Raw genomic sequence first — 20,718 nt, 5'->3', positions numbered from 1 at the left:
AAAAAATAAAAATCAATTGAAATCCAACAGTAGAAATATAGGAGTTTATTTTTAAGTTCCATTTTGTTTATTGGAAATAAGTCCTTTCTGTCACCACTATGGTGAAATTATGCTTTTCTTCCTTCCATGGTAATAAATTTATCAGAAGTATTTACCTCCTTTTCTGGAGCACTTTTCAAAGAGTGTAAAATTCTATTTTTCCTCTTAATCTTGTGGTCCACTGAGCTCATTAGAAATAATGAAGTGATAAAAAGAAGAGGTGTTGTAAATTATGTTAACAGAACAACCCCTTTTGTTTATACCTTCATAAGAGACTTGAGAGGAATGGAGATGTTAGGGAGATCAAGATGTTAGAACTTATCCCTAAAAAAAATTATTTCCTGAGAGACTAATGTAGTTTTTGCTTTACTATACTTTATTTGAAGCTTAATAAAAATGTAACCTAGCTTACTTATTTTCCAGGTACTTTGTAAATAAAAAACATTTTTATTGTCAGTAGCTGTTCAGGTGTTTTAATTTCCAGAGACTTGGTAGGAACTCTCAGAGCAAATGCTGTAGCAACCCTGGAATTTTTTTTAGTCCTCATGCTATTGGGAAATTTGTAGCTAGCTCTGAAAATAGATACCAGTCCTTTCTCTGCATTGTAGCCAGGTGAGCTTTTCAGATTTTGAATCTTATTATTCATCTCCTTAAAATGCTTAGTCCTTTCCATACTTAATGCAGACTAAAAATTCCCATTTATACCATTTGGTCCATGCCTACCATTCTACCCTCAACTCTTGTCCCTTGCTTTCTGTGTTCCTGGTCACTTGGATCTTCTTTCAGATTCTCAAACTTCCTATGTCTTCTTCTTGCAACAGGGCCTGTATATAGGCCATTGCCTCTTTCTAGAGTGTTCTTTTCTTAATTTCTTAACTCTGTTGATCTTTGTTACCTCAACTTACCTTAGAGAAGTCCTTTTTGATTCCTTCATCAATATTAGGTTTCTTTTATTATGCTTTTGTGTGTCTTTTCTTCGTATTCCTCATCTCTGCAAAAATGTGTTTAGTCTCCTTCACTAGATAAATGATCTGTTATATAGTGAAACTACAGCTGGTTTTATCATTGTATTTCCAGCTGTTAGCATAATGGCTGTTAAAGTTGGTGTTTAAGAAATATTTATGGAACAGATCAATGAATTTCTGACTGAACCTTGCCTTTGCTTTTTAGTTAGTTGCCTCCTTAGGTTCTGAGAAACTTTCAGAGGCAGCTACCTTAGGATATTTAGACAATTGTTCACAAAAATTTTTTTATTGAGGTATAATTTGCATAGAGTAAGAAGCACATTAATCATAGTTATATCATGGAATGCATTTTTAGGTGAAGAACTAGGTTTCAAAAAGCAGGGCGCCTGGGTGGCTCAGTCAGTTAAGCGACTGCTTCGGCTCAGGTCATGATCTGGGGGGTCCTGGGATGAAGTCCTGCATGGGGCTCCTTGCGCAGCAGGGAGCCTGCTTCTCCCCTGCCTGCCATTCCCCCTGCTCGTGCTTGCTCTCTCTCTCGCTCTCTCTGTGTCTAATAAATAAATAAAATATTAAAGAAAAAAAACTGTAAAAAAAACACAAAGTATTTAGTAGCACTTAATTGGTAGAAAAGAAGGCATTCTGACATTGATTTCAACAATCGTTGTAATAAATGTAGGAACCTTACAAAATGACTTCTTTGAAGGGCATTATCATTTGGATGTATGGTTGTGCTCTATTTTGTGAAGTTATTTTTAAGAGTCTCATTTCTTCAGCAAGAGTTTGTAACTTGGGTATCAATGTCTGTTAATAATGGGCTTTAGTTGGTCTGAACTCCCAGAAATTGTTTGCCAAATTTAGTTTGTGTAGTTATGGCATTTTTCTTCTTATGTAGTGTTCATTAATCCTTTTTTTCTTAAAGTTTATTATGAAATATTTCAAACTTATAACAAAGTGATGATCATAGTGTAATGAAACTTGTGTACCAGCTTGAATGGTTATCAATTCATGTCCAGTCGTATTTCATCTATACCTAATTCATTTGCCTTGTTTGGTTCCCCCTGCCCCTGCCCTGATTATTTTAAGGCAAATCCCACACATTATTTCACCAGTAAATATGTCAGTATGTAACTCTAAGAGACAAGCACTATTTAAAAAAAAACACCTAACTATAATTCCATTATCAAGTATAAAAATAACCTATAATAATTACTTAATTTAATATCATCAAATAACCAGTCATGTTCAGGTCTTTCCAGTTTTGTAATGTTCTTTTTAATTGTTTGAATCAGAGTCCAAAAGAGATTCATACTTTGGCTATTGATTTTTTAATCTCTTTTAATCTGTAGGTTTCCCTACTATCTCTTTTTTCTTTTGCAATGTATTTTGACTAAATTCATCAGTCTATCTTAACAGCATTTGCTACTTGAAAATAAGGGACATGTCTTACTCCTCTTCGTACTCCTTCCTTATATAGTATTTGGTGTAGTGCATTATATAGAGACATTAAAGAATCCTTTTGGAATTGAAGGGAAGAATTAGAAAATCTGATTCCTTTTTGTAGGTAGAAATTTAGTGTGAAATTTGACACATTCTTAGGAAATAATTATCTTTTTAATAAAGAAATTTTTCAGTTGCTTTGAAGATGTTTCCTTCCTCCTCGAAGAAGTTCTTTATTTCTTCTAGTTCTTAACCTTTTGAGCCTTTAAATCTAATTAAAACCCAAGACGTTTTAATTGTCTTCCTCACTTTTTTTTAAGATTTTATTTATTTATTTGAGAGAGAGAGTGAGAGAGAGAGAGAGCACATGAGAGGGGGGAGGGTCAGAGGGAGAAGCAGACTCCCTGCTGAGCAGGGAGCCCGATGCAGGACTCGATCCAGGGACTCCAGGATCATGACCTGAGCCGAAGGCAGTCGCTTAACCAACTGAGCCACCCAGGCGCCCTGTCTTCCTCACTTTAAAAATAATACATGCTTATATTTTTTTTCTATAATTCAAAGTTACATAATTAGAATATCCTCAGTATTCCAGAGGTAGACACTCTAGTTTGGTATATATGTGCTTCCAGGCTTTTTTCACATTTTATATAGTTTTTTAATGGAATTATAGTTTACATAATTGTACAACTTGCTAATCACCTTGATTTCTAGCTTTTCTGTCTTTGTCATTTATAATCTGTCACATGGTTTGTTCTGTGATATGTAACTAATTCCAGTTGTATATTTGGTAAAAGCTCTAAGCGTAGACTGTTCGTTTGTCTTGGGTAATGTGCAGTTTGATTTCACTAAACTTGTTTTTGCCTCTTTGAAATATAATTATTGAGGAAAATATAAAAAGTATTAGGGAAATAGGTTTTTAAATGTACCACTAAAAACAATTTATTTCTTAAATATGAATATAAATATAAATTTAATTGAGCTCTAGTCTAAAACTATGGCTTCTTATTTGAAACATATACTGGGTTAGTTTGTTTGTGAAAGGTGCACATCATTTACCTTTGGTAGTTTAAGTACATAATGCTATCCTCACGTTCAGTGCTTTTTTCTTTCAGAGATAAAAGAGGAATAGAGGGTAGAAGAAGATGCTGGGATCTGAACGTGGTGTTGTGGAAGAATGGTTATCAGAATTCAAGGTAAATTGGATTGGGGATAAGAATGTGTCATATGATTCCATATGTCAGTAATTCAGACAGACAATGAATATGTGTTCTCTGGAGAAACTGAAACAAATGTTATGATATGAAGTGGAAATGGCAAAATACGAAATAATGTGTTTCTATACATGTAAGTCTTTAAAAAGGCACTAAGGTGAATAATGACTAGAAGGTAATATGTAAAAATGAAAATAGTTGTTAGGATTGATGAGGGGATATATGAATTTTTAAATACATTAAATAAAAGGGGAAGCTTCCAAGCTTTAATAAGGCACGGACATAGGATTTGTGCCTTATATTTTTATTTCCTGTAATTAAAAATCACCCACTGATTTGATTTAAAACTATATAATTTCTGAATACTATAGAAATAAATGTTTTGTAAACATAAAATGCAAGAATTAAAATACATCCTATACTTATTTTTTTAGAGTAGATTAGTTTAAGGTGACCTATTGCAGCAGATCTTGGTATGTGATTTCTAATCATTTTTCATGGTTGAGTAGTTTGAAGAACTGTCTATAACATTCTAACTTAACTTGTTTTATTAACTCTCATGGTTATTGTATTATTTTTACTTTTCTTAGTTGATTCATAATTCTTTTCAAGAGGAACTCAGGTAAAATAAATTTCCTGACTTCCCAAATATTAAGTTTGCTTTTGATTTCCTTGGATGTTTCTTTTAGGCATTACCTGACACTCAGATCACCAATTATGCAGCAACTTTACACCGGAAAAAATCACTGGTACCGGCCCTCTATAAAGTTATTCAAGATTCGAATAATGAGGTAGGAAAGTTTATAAGAAAAATAATTTCAACATAGTAAAATGAAATATGTGTACTAAAACACATATGTAAGTTTTGTAGTTTTCCCTTCTCTTTTTAAAAATCCTTTTTATGGGACTGGAAAACTGTCTTTCTGCTGTGTTTCATTCTGATAGTTGCTTTGGCTTTCCCTTTGCCCTCCCTCTTATTTTAAATGTTTTGATCAGATTTGTTTCTCTTCAGGACTGTATGTTTTGATTGTTGATTTGAATGACCATCATCTCATTGGATTACTTATTTAATTTGAAACTTTTCTCTGTTTCCTGTTCGGAATGTTTCCTTTTCTGGAATCCAAATTTTAGCCATACACTGATTCAGACTTTTTTATTTTAAGTATTGTTTGCAGTTATTCTATTGACGATACAGAACTGTGTATTCTCTAATGAGTGAACTCAAACTGGTGACATGAAATGATGCTTCTAGTAAATTTAGCTTGAACTGATTGGAGAAAGCACTATTTAGCATAAGTAGTCAGGATGAATAAACTTAGAAAAAGAGTTTCCTGTTACTCAGCTTTGCGATAGAAGGGGGAAAAATGCAGCTATTGTATCTATATGTTAATTTATGCAAAATACACACATTATCTTTCCATTAACACAATAGTATGACATACAGTTTTATGATCACTGGATTCGTGTATGCTTTAAAATGAAAATGAAAGGAACACACAGGAAAGTAGCTTCTTATCTTCCCAGATACAGCCTCCAAGAGTGCCTCTGCTGTGTACTGGAGTGAGTTTGAAGAAGTTCAGGTAATCATCTCCTAACCAGCAGCTTAATTTAAAGTGCATCTTAATTTTTGTCCTATCACTAAAAGCTTGCTTATTGACCTCTTTCTTTCCTGTCTCCTAAACTTGGATTGGCTATCAGTTAGGCTTGCATCTGTTGCTGTTTGTAGCAGCAATTGCAGGATTCATTTGCTTCTTTTTTCTCTTGCTGTGTATTTATGAATGTTTTATAACTTTAGGTGTGTGTGTGTGTGTGTGTGTGTGTGTGTGTGTGTGTATACACATGTACATATACTCATCCTTTTTGGTTAGGAGTTTTCAAAATTCTCTTTGAATAATGAATATGTGTATTTCCTACCCATTGTTTTGCTCTGTCTTAACGTTTAAGCTTTGCCTATTATAATTTGTTTTATGCTTTCTCTTTAGATTGTAAGCTCTTCATGGGCACTGGTCATATATTCTATATTTGTAACTTCCCTAGAATATATTTTGTCATGTACATGGTGAACACTTAATAAATATTGATTAGAAGAACAGTAAAACACAAAATGACACTCTGAAATGCTGTCATTTTCATTAGGAGTCACAAGTATATAAAAAGGATTAGTTTCCTTTTTTCCTTTATACTTTAGAAGCTATGACATTAAAAAAAAGTTATTCATATTATTTAAACTGTAATACTTCATAATACTCATGTATGAGACCTTGTCATGACTACAACTGAGAAAAATTACAGCTTGAGAGATTCAGGCTCAACAGCAGTCATTGTAATCATCCAGTTGCCAGAGCAGATCTGTCTTTCCATCTTTTCTCTTGTCAGGTCATAAAGTTCTAACCATGTCATATTTCAGAAAAGCAGAATGTTTAACTCTATAGCATCTCAAACCAATTCTGGACCTTAGTCCTAGAAGGAAGCCCCTTGTAGTCCTGATTTTGTTATATTCTGAAAGACAATCAACTGTTTTATTTAGTTAACAGGAAATTATTTCAGAAAATTGTCACATGCCATATATAGTATTGTTGTAACTTATGACAGTTTTATGAACAGTTTTGCTTTAAAGACCTTAAAAGTTCTTAAAATGTATTCCTGGTTTGGTATTACATATTATGGCCAACCTGTACTGCAGCTGAAGTTTTAATCTCTAGACCAACATATTGCTTAATTTTTCTCCTTTCCCTTGTTCCAGATCCTTTGGACACTCTAGCAGTTCTTCCATTTTCAAGCAGTTCTCCATCCAGTCTATTAATCCTATCACTTTTTCATGATTTGATTGTCTTTCCTTCTTCCCTTACATATCACACTTCTCTCTTTACCCAGCTAAATTTTCATAGTACATCATAGTCTGTTTCCTTGCAAACATTGTTAGCTCCTTTGCTTCTCATTCCATTAGTTCTAATTCTTTGGGAAAATCTCAACACTGGATAAAACCCTGCTGTTCATCTTCACACTTGTACCTGAACAGCTGAACATACTTGGAGAAATCAGCTGCAACAACAATTTTGTTGATTTTCTCCACTTTATCTTTTATTTATTTATTTTTGAGAGAGAGAGAATCAGAAGCAGACTCCAGCTCAGCGGGGAGCCTGCCGCAAGGCAGATACGAGGCTCATGACCTGAGCTGAAATCAAGAGTCAGATGCTTAACCAACTGAGCCACCCAGGCACCCCCTAGTGCTGCATTTAAAGTGCAGAAAGTCAGGGGCGCCTGGGTGGCTCATTGGTTAAGTGTCCCAACTCTTGATTTTGGTTGAAGTCATGATCTCAGGGTGCTGGGATCGAGCCCCACATTGGGCTCCGTGCTCAGTGGGGAGTGGGGAATCTGCTTGAGGATTCTCTTTCCATTTCCCTCTCTCTAAAATAAATCTTTTTTAAAAAAATGCAGGACTAAAAATCTCAGTCACATAATACTGTCTTGCAGTCTTGCTTTACTTTCTTGGTACACTATCCCCACTGTAGATTTTACACATTCCCTTTCCTCATTAGTCTTAACCCTCCTTTCCCTCATCTTCAGCTTGCTTTCTATGTCATTAAAAAAGAAGATAATTGGGAATTCTCTTATTTTCCCATTCATACCTACCACTTTACCAGCTTCTCCACCTACATTCTCCTGCCTTTTCTGCTGCGGTGGATGAAGTGTCCCAGGTTGTATCAAAGGCTGTCTTCCACTTAGGCCTGGATCACATCTTCTCTAGCCACCTCAAAGATTGTTCCTGAAGTTATACCTTCTCTTTCCTTCATCATTGATTTCTGACCAAAAGTTATTGGATTGACAGCTATTCCTCCTCCTCCTCCTTTTTAAAAAAGAAAGTGAGTTTGAGCCCCACGTGTGGTGTAGAGTTTACTTAAAAATTAAAAAAAGAAAGAAACAAATTGTAATTGTACCATAGCTAATAAAATTTAGAGACAGCAGTTTTGGAGTCTTTACTAAAGAGAAAAATAGATTTGAAACATGGATATGCAGCGCCTGGGTGGCTCAGTTGGTTAAGCAACTGCCTTCAGCTCAGGTCATGATCCTGGAGTCCCGGGATCGAGTCCCACATCGGGCTCCCTGCTCAGCGGGGAGTCTGCTTCTCCCTCTGACCCTCTTCCCTCTCGTGCTCTCTCTCATTCTCTCTCTCAAATAAATAAATAAAATCTTTAAAAAAAAAGAAACATGGATATGTATTTTTAATAAATACATTTATGAGAGCAGTGATCTTTAATTCCCCAAAAGAGCTGACTGTTTTTGTCAGTACTTTAAAAAGATGCCAGCAGTTGACTGTTTTCAGAAGTTTATTACTTCATTATTGACACTACGTGGAATATAGTATCTGTAATTAAACAATCCTTACCTCCTGCCCTCCACCTTCATTCCAGTATAAGAAATGTGGATGGGGTGCCTGGGTGGCTCAGTCATGAAGGGTCTGCCTTCGGCTCAGGTCATGATCCCAGGGCCCTGGGATTGAGCCCTGCATTAGGCTCCCTGCTCAGCGGGAAGCCTGCTTCTCCCTCTCCCACTCCCCCTGCTTGTGTTCCCTCTCTCACTGTGTCTCTCTCTGTCAAATAAATAAAATCTTTAAAAACAAAAAAATAAAAGATTACAAAAAAGAAATGTGGTATAATGGGAGCATCAACTTGGTGTTGGAAGACCTGAATTTTAAGTGTCTTCTTCCACCAGTACTTCTGTGATTTTGGGCAAATTGTCTGGTCTAGATTTCTGCTTAAGGGGAAAATTGGAATTTTTTTAAGATTTTAAATATTACTGGGGCACCTGGCTGGCTCAGTTAGAAGAGCATGTGACTCTTGATGTTGGGGCTATAATTAAGCCCCATGTTGGGTGTAGAGATTACTGATTACTTAAAAAAAAAAAAAAAAACTCTTAAAAAAAAATACTATGGGAAGCACTGTGAATTGTGTAAGACTGTTGAATCACAGACCTGTACCTCTGAGACAAATAATACATTATATGTTAAAAAAAAGAAGAAGATAATAGGAAGGGAAAAATGAAGGGGGGGGAAATTGGGGGGGGGAGATGAACCATGAGAGACTATGGACTCTCAGAAACAAACTGAGGGTTCTGGTGGGGGATGGGTTAGCCTGGTAATGGGTATTAAAGAGGGCACGTATTGAATGGAATGCTAGGTGTTATACGCAAACAATGAATCATGGAACACTACATCAAAAACTAATGATGTATGGTGATTAACATAACATAATAAAATAAAAAAAATACTATGGTAATGATTTCAAATAAAGGGCTTAGTGTGTGTAAATTTTTTTTAGTTTTCCTTAAGAGCTAAGCTTAACTCATCTAAATATATTAACCGTATGATTAATATTGGATTTGTTGACTTTTAATTTACAGTTGTGAAAGTAGTGACTTATTCTAGAGCGTTAGGTTATTACAGACATATATAACTACATTCAAGCAGATTTCCAAATGCATATGCATTATTTAATCATTCAGAATAGAGGTAAGCATATAAATACTGAACGATTCATTTTTTTTAAAAGTTAGTATTAAATTTTAAACATGATTTTATAGTTTCCTGGCAGTGTTTTATTTGCATTTTAAAATCATACCCAGTTTTGTGTAGACTAGTTATTTCAACAAAACCATTCTAGTTTGGTAGTACATGATTAGAAAAAGGGAGAGGTTTATTTAAACTACTCATTTTCTTTAGTTTTCAAGGTGATGAAGATCCTCGTAAGTCATACTGTGGGATATATGAAAAATTAAACACTGAAAAAGCTGTTTCTGTATACTTGCCTCCTTTTCAAAAATATTTCAAATAAATGTAATTAGAATCCAAATGAATCTTAAAACATAAAAGTAATCCATTTGTTTTACTTGTATGTATTTAAAATATTAGCTAGCATTTTGGATGTCCAAATATTATGTATTGCAAAATCCCTTTCTTGATTTTATTTAAATCGTAGTCTAAGTTGAGATTTAAAGGTTATTTCCAACAGGAGCATTTGAAGTTATTTTCTTCCAATATGGAATATCCTCCAAATGGAGGATAGTCAGGGCTAGTAATAATAGAAAAGGAAACTTACTAAATACAAATGTAGTACATTGGTTAAAGAATTAATTACCTAATAAATTTAATGATACAGTGTATTGAAAAATATGTTGATATTATACAGGCGCAAAATTCTTATAGTTAGTAGATTGGTCAGTTTAATATGTAGTCTGTACATAGAGAATAAGGTTTGGGTCACATTGATAAAAAATGCAAAAATTAATATTGAGACTTTATTTTTAAAATATTATACAAGTACATATGCATTAAAAAAATACAGTGACAGCCAAAAGAATGGAAATAGCTAATGCACTTTATTTTCCTTTTAGCTTCTGGAGCCTGTCTGCCACCAGCTGTTTGAGCTCTATCGTAGCTCTGAAGTTCGACTTAAGAGGTTCACACTGCAGTTCTTGCCAGAATTGATGTGGGTTTATTTACGGCTTACAGTTAGCCGAGACAGACAGAGTAATGGTTGCATTGAAGCACTTCTGTTAGGAATATACAATTTGGTAAGTTGAAAATGATAGTTTGGGAAATTTTAAGTATCTTTTATTTAAAGTCTTCTGAGGTAATACTTAATACTTAGGGGCACCTGGGTAGCTCAGTGTGTTGAGCATCCGACTCTTGATTTGGACTCAGATCATGATCTCTGGGGTCATAACATCAAGCCACATGTCGGTAGGATTCTCTCCCTCTCCCTTTGCCCCTCACTCCCCCACTCACATACATGCACTCTGTCTCTCTTAAAAAAAAACAACAACAAAAGAATACTTATTGAAAAAAAAATTGAAAGGTCTACCAAATAATTTATTTAAATTAATATAATTGAGTATAGAGAGGCTTAATAAGTAATTGCTGATAATGGCATTTTATAAAGTAGGTGAAACTATTATAATTGATAGTATTGTTAATATTTTGTGACTTTAAGTTTATTTGACCAATGTTTATGAATGTGCTACATTTAAAATTTTTGAAATTATTTTTAATAATCATTTGATAATTTGTTTTTGGTACTGTACTGTTTGAAACTCTTTTTCTAAGAGATTCTTAAGTAACTTAAACATTATTCTGGGTTTTTTCCCCACAGTGTCCAGTTAGATAGAACCTTGGTATTGAAATTCCTGCTCTTTGAATTCTTATGTTCTCTGTATTCAGTACTCATGGTAAATAAGCACTCCACATAATAAAATTAAGTTTAATAGTTGAGAGGTAGTAAAGTACCTCACAAAGCATTGAGTCTCAGTATAAATAAATATTCTTCTGTACCACTGCTCAGTCCTCGAAGTATTATCCCTTAAAAAGTCATGAGAAAACATTTCTGCCACTGGAACATATATCTGAAGGAAGCAGTATGGCCTTTGGAATCACTTGTATTTTGTTTAAAACCAGGTCTAGGCATTTATTGGCTGCTTTAAATTTGGGCACACTACTTAATATATTGACTTCAGTTGCCTCATCTGTAAAAGAGAAATAAAACATTGTTAGTAGAATTAAAAACAATTAGGAGAATCTGCTTGTTGCCTGAGGTGTTTAATAAATGTCTTTAGCAGTAGTAGTAGTAGTATCAAAATTAAGGGTGAGGTTTTTTTTACATAAAAACTGGTCTAGGTATAAAATTGTGTTGCTAATTTGCCTGATTGTTTTTTCTTTTAAAGCAGGAAATTTAGGTGCGCCTGGGTGGCTCTGTTGTTAAGCGTCTGCCTTCAACTTGGGTCATGATCCCGGGGTCCTGGGGTCCAGCCCTGTCAGGCTCCCTGCTCAGTGGGAGGCCTGCTTCTCCCTCTCCCACTCCCTCTGCTTATGTTCCGTGTGTGTGTGTGTGTGTATGTGTCTGTCAAATAAATAAAATCTTTATGAAGCAGGAAATTTGTTTCATATATTACTCTCTCTAGTATTTAGCACACTTAATAGATGTTGATTTAATAATTGAATTTAGTGTTTTAGATTAAGTTGAAAATTAAGCTGTCTTTTTGTTTAATAAAATTCAGTAGTGGGACAAATGAAGCAAAATATTTTTATAGCAGAATACTGACAAGTTCTTGACAGTACTTGTTGGTGCTATGGTTTAATTATCTTTTAGCATCTCAGAAAGTTACTATAAGGTAAGTGCTCAATTATATGTCAGAAATGTAACCTCAGTCTAATTCCCTTTCATTCTGTGTTCTCTCTTCTCTGTGGCTCTCAATTTTTCTTACTGCACTGGGTTTCTTTCATATATTTATTTCTCTCTCCCCCCTCCACCCCCTCCAGAACTTCTCCCTTGCTTCACATAGATAGCCCCAGGGGAAGTTTATATTGCCCTCAGCTTAAACAAATTTCAGAACATCCTTCTTTAGGGATACACACAAATATAAATAAAAGTTATTTGGTTTAATTTGAAATTTAGGAATAAAAAGGTTTTATTGCCTATAACTTACATTAGGTTCATTCATCTTTTGTAGACTTTCTCTGACACATAATGACCCAAATGTGGTAGTATCTAGTTTAACTATAAAGTAGTAAAATGACCTCCATAAGGAATTTTTAAACCCATTTTCCTGCCAAAATTAGAGTTACAGCCATTGTTCACATATAATTGGTACTCTCCTGTGACATATTAAACTCAGAAATGAGCCCTACAGGGAGGTTCTTTTGGGTTTGTGTTTTGCTGACAATAGTTGTTTTTATTGTTGTTTCTTCCTTTTGTGCTGTATAACTACTCAGTCTCTTTCTGACCTTTCTGCTAGGTCTACTGAGGGGGGGCAGCCTTCTCTGTCTGGGTTTTATGCTAGTTATGTATACTAATATGAGTTGTAAAGGAAGCAGACTAAAATGAGGCAGTGGAGAAAAGGAGTGATGCCAGAGGAGCATTTCACCCCTCTGTTTGCTAGCGTTTATAGGCAGATTTTTAATGATACCTGTGGAACAGTGGAAGTGCCAGAGACTGTAGAAATGAAGGACACCATTGTCCTTTTCATTGAACAATAAAATGCCTTTTTTTTTTTTAATTTTACTTATTTGTCAGAGGGAGAGAGAGAGAAGGGAGAGCAGCAGGCAGAGGGAGAAGCAGGCTCCCCGCTGATCAAGTAGCCTGATGCTGGACTTGATCCCAGGACCCTGGGATTGTGACTTGAGCCAAAGGCAGATGCTTAACTGACTAAGCCACCCAGGCATCCCAGATAAAATGCTTTTAAGGGAAAACAAAAGAATTTTCTGGCAGTTCAGTAGAAATTACCTAAATATGAACTTAATCACATGGACTAATATTTATTATGTTAACGTGTAACTTAATTCAGGTCATTAGTCTTTTGCTAAATAATTGTGATAGTTTCTTTTAGTCAAGATTCATTCTGTGTTAAAATGTTGTTTTTCTTATTAAATAAGTGTATTTCTTGGCTAAAACATATCTGTTTTGACTCAGACATAATCAGTTGTAATCTCCCTGTCCTGTCTGTATATTTAACATGAAAATTGATTTGTGTGCCTGCTTCATGTCTTTGCTGTCACATTGTATTTGATTTAGCTATAGTATTGTGTTCCATATCTCTCAAAGGGTAACTCAACTACTAAACTGTGTAAATTTGGTTAGAAAAGATACACTAGAGTAGTAATACTCTTTTTTTTTTTTTAAGATTTTATTTACTTGTCAGAGAGAAAGAGAGCACAAATGGGGAGTGGGAGAGGGAGAAGCAGGCTCCCCGCTCAGCAGGGAGCCCGATGCGGGACTCGATCCCAGGACCCTGGGATCATGAGCTGAGCTGAAGGCAGACGCTTAACCAACTGAGCCACCCAGGGACCCCAAGCCTGAGTATTTTTATACTAGGTTTGATGAAGAGTGGAAAGTTGTGGAAAAATATGATAGGACTTAAAGGGAATGAGCTAAGGGTAAAATTGGGAGAAACTTAATAAGGCCTGTTTGGATTCCTTTTAAAATTTCTTAGTCTTCAAAGAAAAGGATGCATCTTTCTTCTGCGGGGGGCACCTCTCAAATGAGGGTCTTTTTTATTTTTTAAGATTTTATTTATTTATTTGAGAGAGAGAGGACGGGGGGAGGGGCAATGGGAGAGGGAGCTAAAGGCAAATGCTTAACCAACTGAGCCACACAGGCATCCCTAGTCTTTATATATTACTATTTCTAAAAATTTTCCTCAGTTGCCAATGATATATTTGGTAAATTAAATTATTTCTTACAATATAGTCCTGTGGTTATTTATCTTTGTATATTATTTTTTTTTAACTATAGGAAATTGCTGATAAAGATGGAAACAATAAAGTTCTATCTTTTACTATCCCTTCCTTATCCAAGCCCTCAATATACCATGAGGTAAGTAAGATTAGAAAGGTAGAATTATTTAAAATTATACTGAGTAAGAGATGAAAGTTAATTTCTTATCCGAGATAAATGTTCCTAACGCATCTTTATTGATATGCTTCTTAAAAGTAGGTGTTTGTAACTAGTGATGTAAAGCTAAGCTCTTATCAAGAGAGGCAGAAAGTAATTAATGGAAAATTTTCCTCTAGTTCTTGTTTCTTTCTTTCTTATTCCTCCACTATCATTTTCACTCCTTTTTTATTAGTCTTTTATGAATTCATAAAAATCTTTTTTCATTTTTTTAAAGTATCCCATAATTGGAAATTTGTGTTAGATTAATTTTTTATTATTTTTTAGGAAAATGTCTACTTAGAAGGATTTTAACACAAATTATTTCTATTTAAAGGAGTCTGTAATTGATGCACTGTAGCTATTCATTAACATTATGCTTCTGAGTTTTGCTTTTATTTATTTGGTTGAAGAATGTGAGAACACTATTGTTTATATTTAAGGATATATGTTATGAATCAAGCTTCTGGTCTATAGTGACCTTTAGTGTATAAAGTGTAAGGAAAACCTTTAAAGAAACTTGTCAGTAGGCCAAAAATTATATTCCATTTTCTTATCAACAGACAGTATCCAGTTGTCTCATAGCTCCATGCAGCTATTTATTTTCTTAATTGATTCCCCTGGGACTTCGTTTTATACTGGAAATCGAATACCTGCAATAGAATGGGCTCATTTTAGCATAGAATATTTCTGAGTAATAGATTTTAATTAAGTTCTGTGTATCATATTATGTAATAAAATGGAGGATAGTGGAACACTTATGAATGGATGCTTCTAACTTCAGAAACATAAAATTAATTATGTCACTATTAAACATTTGATCATAGTCTTCATTATTGTTTGTGTTACATAACTCTCTGTACCTTTCTTTTTTCTTTTAAGTTTTTATTTTAATTCCAGTTAGTTAACATCCAGTGTTATTAGTTTGAGATACACAATATAGTGACTCAGCAATTCCATACTCCATCCCGTGCTCATCATGACAAGTGTACTCCTTAATCCCCATCACCCATTTAACCCATGCACCTTTCTTTTTCATTATAAAATGGGGTTAATGAGAGTATCCACCTACCTGAAGTTAGACGAACTGCAAAATTTAAATGCACAGTCTCAAAACTGCTGTGTGCTCTGGGGTACAAACAAATTAAAATTGATGTATTTGAAAAAAATAAAAAATAATGAAAGTGGTGTATTTGTAACCTTTAGTCTTTCCAGCAACTTTTCTTATTCTGTGTCCTAAATATAGATTCATTCTATAATCTTTCAAAAAATAAACCAATACATTTTTAGTTTTATATATTAAATATAATTTCCAAAAAGAGGTATGGAATGTATGTAATTGAAAAATGCAAAGGGTTTTGAATGAGAAGAAGAAATGGCCTTAATGTTAAAACAAAATTAAATATCCTTACATGATACAGATTTTTACTTCATTTTAGAGATACAGTGTCTCTAAAAGATACTTCATCTTTTTTTGTAGCCCTCAACAATTGGATCCATGGCTTTGACAGAAGGGGCATTGTGTCAGCATGATCTCATCAGGGTTGTTTATAGTGATCTTCATCCTCAAAGGGAAACATTCACTGCACAAAACCGGTAATGGTTGAAACTGTAGATAGTAATAATTATTAATTTGTGCTTAATAGTTAACTGTAATTACTTTGGTTCAAGTTTGATGAGAGAAGAGGCAAAAGGTTTAAGATCTCATACTTGTGAAATACATTATAGTGGTTAAATACCTATCCATCTAATGCATGGTACTGTGAATGGTCATCTTGTTTAAAGTAATGTAAAAACTAAAAGTGTGGGCATAAAGTCTTCCAAGCCAAGGTTTGTGTTCTAGCACTACAACTTAGAAGCTTGCCCTCTCAGGCAGTTTATCTACTCTCTTCACTTTGCTTTCTTTATTGTAGAATGGGTTAATGAGAGTACTTACCTTCCTGAAGTTAGATGAACTACAAAGTTTGAATGCATGGTCCCCAGGACTGCCCTCACTTCTGACACCAACTGCAAGTTTGGAGGGTTCCTATAACCACTCTTAGGTTTGATAACTCACTAGAAGGACTCAGAACTCACTGAATGAAAGCTGTTATATTCAGAGTTAAGGTTTATTACAAGGAAGGATACAGATTAAAGTCAGCCAAAGGGAGAGATGCATAGGATAGAATCTGGAGGGTTCCAAATGCAAAGCTTCTGTTGTCCTCACCCATGGAGTCAGGATGCATTACCCTCCCAGCATTAATGTGTGACAGTATGCATAGAGTCAGGTTCAGTGTCCACATTTTTCACTGGGCTCCATTTTTATAAGTATGACTGATTATATTGGTTGCTCACAAGGTTGATCTCAGCCTCCCAGTTGGTTGAGGCTGTGTGACCCAAAGCCCCACCGTAAATCACATGGTATGTTGTTGTTTGTTTGTTCTTTCTTTCTTTCAAAGATTTATTTATTTTAGAGCAAGCGAGCAAGCACTAGCAGGGGGAGGGGCAGAAGGAGAGAGAGAGAATCCTCAAGCGGACTCCTCTGCTGAGCACTGGGCTCAATTCCAGGACCCCGAGATCATGCCCTGAGCCAAAATCAAGAGCTGGCCACTCAATCACTCAACTGACTGAGCCACCCAGGCACCCATGGTGGCTGTTTCTAGTGTAGCTAGTCCCCATCCTAAACAAAGACACTTCTGTCAGGTATAACATAGGTTACTTCCTCGCAGAGGGGCAAAGGCCAGACTTCTTTGGGCAAGGCCAAATTCTTTACTACACAGACCATGCCCTGGCCTTTGGCCTAGGCTCTTTTATTTTTTTATTTTTTTTAAGATTTTATTTATTTGACAGAGAGAGACCCAATGAAAGAGGGAACACAAGCAGGGGGAGCGGCAGAGGGAAAAGTAGGTTTCCGGCTGAGCAGGGAGCCCGATGCAGGGCTCAGTCCCAGGACCCTGGGATCACGACCTGAGCCGAAGGCAGATGCTTAATGATTGAGCCACCCAGGCGCCCCAGGCCTAGGCTCTTTTAAACAAAAAGTCATGCTTACCTGGGCATCTACTTTTAGTATAGCATTTATATGACAGACACAGACATCAATATGATCCTTATGAATATGCCCAACATTTGAAGAGCCATTGTAAGTTAGGAATAGATTTGAAGAAACAATTAATTTGTTCTACAAAGCCACTATATACATTTTTGTATTTTTGTACCATTTTTGATTATTTTCCACCCCACCCTACCCCATCATCTACTGTTTGTACCTTATGATAAACTTGAGCAGAAATACTGATCATAGAAATTAGCTGATGGTTAGCTAGGTCCAGTTTTTCCCTCAAGCCGGTCATTTTCTTAGCATTCTTCCTAAGGAGACTTTAACTCAATTTACCAGTACCTCAATATGAGAATTATAACCTTAATAACAACCATGCCAGTGTTATAGCAAAACACAGAATGCCAGTAGGTGTGACCTGAAAAATGAGTCAAAGATACTGGCATATTACTAGAGTCTTAGTCATTAACTATTATTGCAGTTCATTATCATCTGTATTACCAAAATGTCTCCTAGAACAATGTCACTCAGGTTTGCAGGCTTCTTTTTGACTTTATCAGGTTTAAAAGCAGGAGTGGTCTCACCAACAAATGGTTTCACCCTTTTAAGACTCTGATGTAGGGGTGCCCAGGTAGCTCAGTCGGTTAAGCATCTGCCTTCGGCTCAGGTCATGATCTTGGAGTCCTGGGATCAAGCCCCACGTCAGGCTCCCTGCTCAGTGGGGAGTCTGCTGCTTCCTCCCCCTGCTCTGTGGTTTTGTTTCCTCTCTCTCCCCCTCTCAAATAAATAAAAATAAAATCTTAAAAAAAAAAAGATTTTATTTTTATTTATTTAAGAGATAAAGAGTATGAACCAGGGGAGTGGGCAGAGGGACAAGCAGACTCCCTGCTGAGCAGGGAACCTGACGCGGGGCTTGATCCCATGACTCCGAGATCATGACCTGAGCCGAAGGCAGATGCTTAACCGACTGAGCCATCTAGGCACCCCAAGAACTAGTGAGCTCTTGACCGCTAGGTGATACATCTGCACTCAGTATCAACCCCAGTTTTGCCAGATGGGATGAAGGTACCACTCATCCCATCAGGCTCTTGGGAATTAAAGATACAGTTACTATTTCTTGCTTAGAAATCCTCTGCTTCTGGCACCTGCAGTTACAGCCCTGGTCCTAGACCAGTGCTTTATTATTATTATTATTTTTAATTATTTATTTGAGAGAGAGAGAGCACATTGGGGTGGAATAGCAGGCAGAGGGAGAAGCAGGCTCCCCGCTGAGCAGGGAGCCGATGCAGGGCTCGATCCCAGGACCCTGAGATCATGACCCAAGCTGAAGGCAGCCGCTTAACTGACTGAGCCACCAGGTGCCCCAAGACCAGTGCTTTAGATAGGAAAAGAAAAGTTGAGTTGTGGGGAAGAAAGAAGAAGTATAGTTATACCATTATGTTAGGAAGAATTGCGAAGTCTTACCAACATTGTCTATCCACCTCTTCCCACATCCCTAGAAAAGCAGAGAAATCTGTCTAGTGGTGACTGTCCTGTGTAAACCTGCCCTTCGTGCTTCATTCCCACCCCCTTTTCCCTGTCCCATTTTAGATGAGAGATGTTTCAGTTGCTTGTTCCACTTACCTGTCAAACCATTATGCTTAGGATATCTCTTTACATATTGGTAGACCTAATGGGCTGTAAAGTGTGTTCCTTGCTCTGAAAAACATGTGACTCAGCAGTCCAAATTGGTACAATATCTTCTGGTCATTTTATAGTACTCTGAACATTTGACCTACCATCAAATAAGCAAAGTTTAGTGCAGAGTAAGTGTCTGTTCCTGTCAGGACCCATTTGTATCTTCCAGGGGCTACTGGCATCAGTCCAGCTCTCAGCTGTGTAGGGCCTTACCCCAGGGTAATCCGCCCCATAGCCATCTGCAGTCTTTGTCTCTCTTGTTGGCAAACAACAGTTCTTACCAGCAGCTTTTACCTCAGGGTGTAAAAAGAATATGTCTAAATTCAGCCCATCTCTGCATCGCTGCAGTACCACCATGTCCACTCATTTCATGGACACAGATGGTCACTTCAAGCACACTGGGATGTCTACTCATTGATACCAGTTGCCTTCTGATTCCCCTGATAGGTATAGGCATAATCTTACTTTAATACACTCCTCAAATTCCCATGGTGATTTCCATAGGGTTATTCCCCTTGCAGGCATCCCTTTAATAGGCCAGTTTTCCCTTGCCCTCCTGCAGGACCATATGTGGAGGCCATTGGCCACTACCCATGAGCTGGTAAAAACTCATTGTGGTAAACAGAATGCAGTTAAGTCCACCTACCAACCTGATTTGTTCTTAACCTTCTTCAATCAGAGTGGCAGCCTTCCAAACAAGATATAGTCCATTCATTTTAGAACTGCCATCCCTAAATCAGATAGCTCTTTGTTGGTCAGTGAGTGACTATCACTCTGTCTAGGTGACAGTAGAATCTAGCAGCTTGTCGGGTAGTGCCAGAGTTAACCCTAGGGAAAAAAGAGGCTCCCTGTTAATGAGTACTCTGAGCACCTCTTTGCATTCCCTGGTAGCACTTTTCTGCACATACCATTTCCATTTTATTATGGAATTCTTCTGGCACTGCCTATGTTTTTCTTACATCACCCAAGATGTTATGGGTATTTCAAATTTCAGGATTATTTTATGTTTCTGTGTTACCAGCCCCCACCTGAAACAAAGCTGTCAGGTATGATATGGGTTACTTCCCAGAAGTTGAGGGCAGCTGAGGGCAAAGGCCAGACCTCTCTTTGGGCAAGGCCAAATTCCTTACCACATATTAACATACATGGTTGTTGTGAGGAATAAATGAGGCGACATCTGAAACATGCTTAGGACAGTGCCTGGTATATAGTAAATGTTAGTGATACTATTATTGCATAATGTTTGTAGTAAAATAGTATTCTTATCTTGTTGGTTATAATATTAGAGTTATGGAAGGAATATAGACTCAAGCAAATTTCCATGGTCATTGACCTTTGATCGTGCTTCAGTCTGGAATTCTGGTTCTTTTTATGGGTCTTTCCAGTATTACACGTGATAGAAAATGCATTGGCTTTCCTTGCATTCTAACACATTGTTTTGGAATTCAGCTTTAGTGATCATCCTCTATTAGCCAGCAGGGTGCTATATAACACTTGGAGAAGGCCTTATCCCAACTTGAAGTAACGGTTTAATTTTTTTTTTATATAGTCATATTGGTTTATTCAAATCATTTCACAATATAAAATTCACATTAAAAGAGGGGCACTTGGGTGGCCCAGTCATTTAAGCATCTGCCTTTGGCTCAGGTGGTGATCTCAGGGTCCTGGGATCGAGCCCCATGTAGAGCTCCCTGCTCAGCAGGGTGTCTGCTTCTTCCTCTGCTTGTGCGCGCGCGCTCTCTCTCTCTCTCTCTCTCTCTCTCTCTCTCTCTCTCTCTCTCTCTCTCTCCCTCTCCCTCTCCCTCCCCTCTGCCCCTCCCCTCTGCCCCTCCCCTCTGTCCCTCCCCTCTCCAGTCCCCCTCTCCCCTGCTTGTGCTCTCTGTCTCTCAAATCAATAAATCTTTAAAAAAAAAAAAGTGGTTCATGGGAGTGCC

At 36.6% G+C, this 20,718-nt stretch overlaps 1 protein-coding gene across 13 annotated transcripts in view; it reads left to right on the top strand.

Moving 5' to 3' along the window:
* FAM126B (family with sequence similarity 126 member B) overlaps positions 1-20,718 on the top strand; it is an 83,393-nt gene that overhangs the window by 32,707 nt on the left and 29,968 nt on the right. For 12 of the 13 annotated variants that reach the window (XM_027590780.2, XM_027590775.2, XM_027590779.2 and 9 more), the window contains 5 exons: positions 3,554-3,634; positions 4,342-4,443; positions 10,043-10,222; positions 13,936-14,016; positions 15,554-15,669. In XM_027590780.2, the coding sequence (XP_027446581.1) occupies positions 3,584-3,634; positions 4,342-4,443; positions 10,043-10,222; positions 13,936-14,016; positions 15,554-15,669 (530 nt within the window). In that variant the 5' untranslated portion in view covers positions 3,554-3,583. Of the gene's footprint in view, positions 1-3,553; positions 3,635-4,341; positions 4,444-5,176; positions 5,233-10,042; positions 10,223-13,935; positions 14,017-15,553; positions 15,670-20,718 lie in introns of those variants that run through there. The other variant, XM_027590786.2, reaches the window with a different exon arrangement.

The sequence above is a fragment of the Zalophus californianus genome, chromosome 3 (genome assembly GCF_009762305.2).
Source record: "Zalophus californianus isolate mZalCal1 chromosome 3, mZalCal1.pri.v2, whole genome shotgun sequence".
Lineage (NCBI taxonomy): Eukaryota > Metazoa > Chordata > Mammalia > Carnivora > Otariidae > Zalophus > Zalophus californianus.
This window is presented reverse-complemented; position numbering and strand designations above follow the sequence as displayed.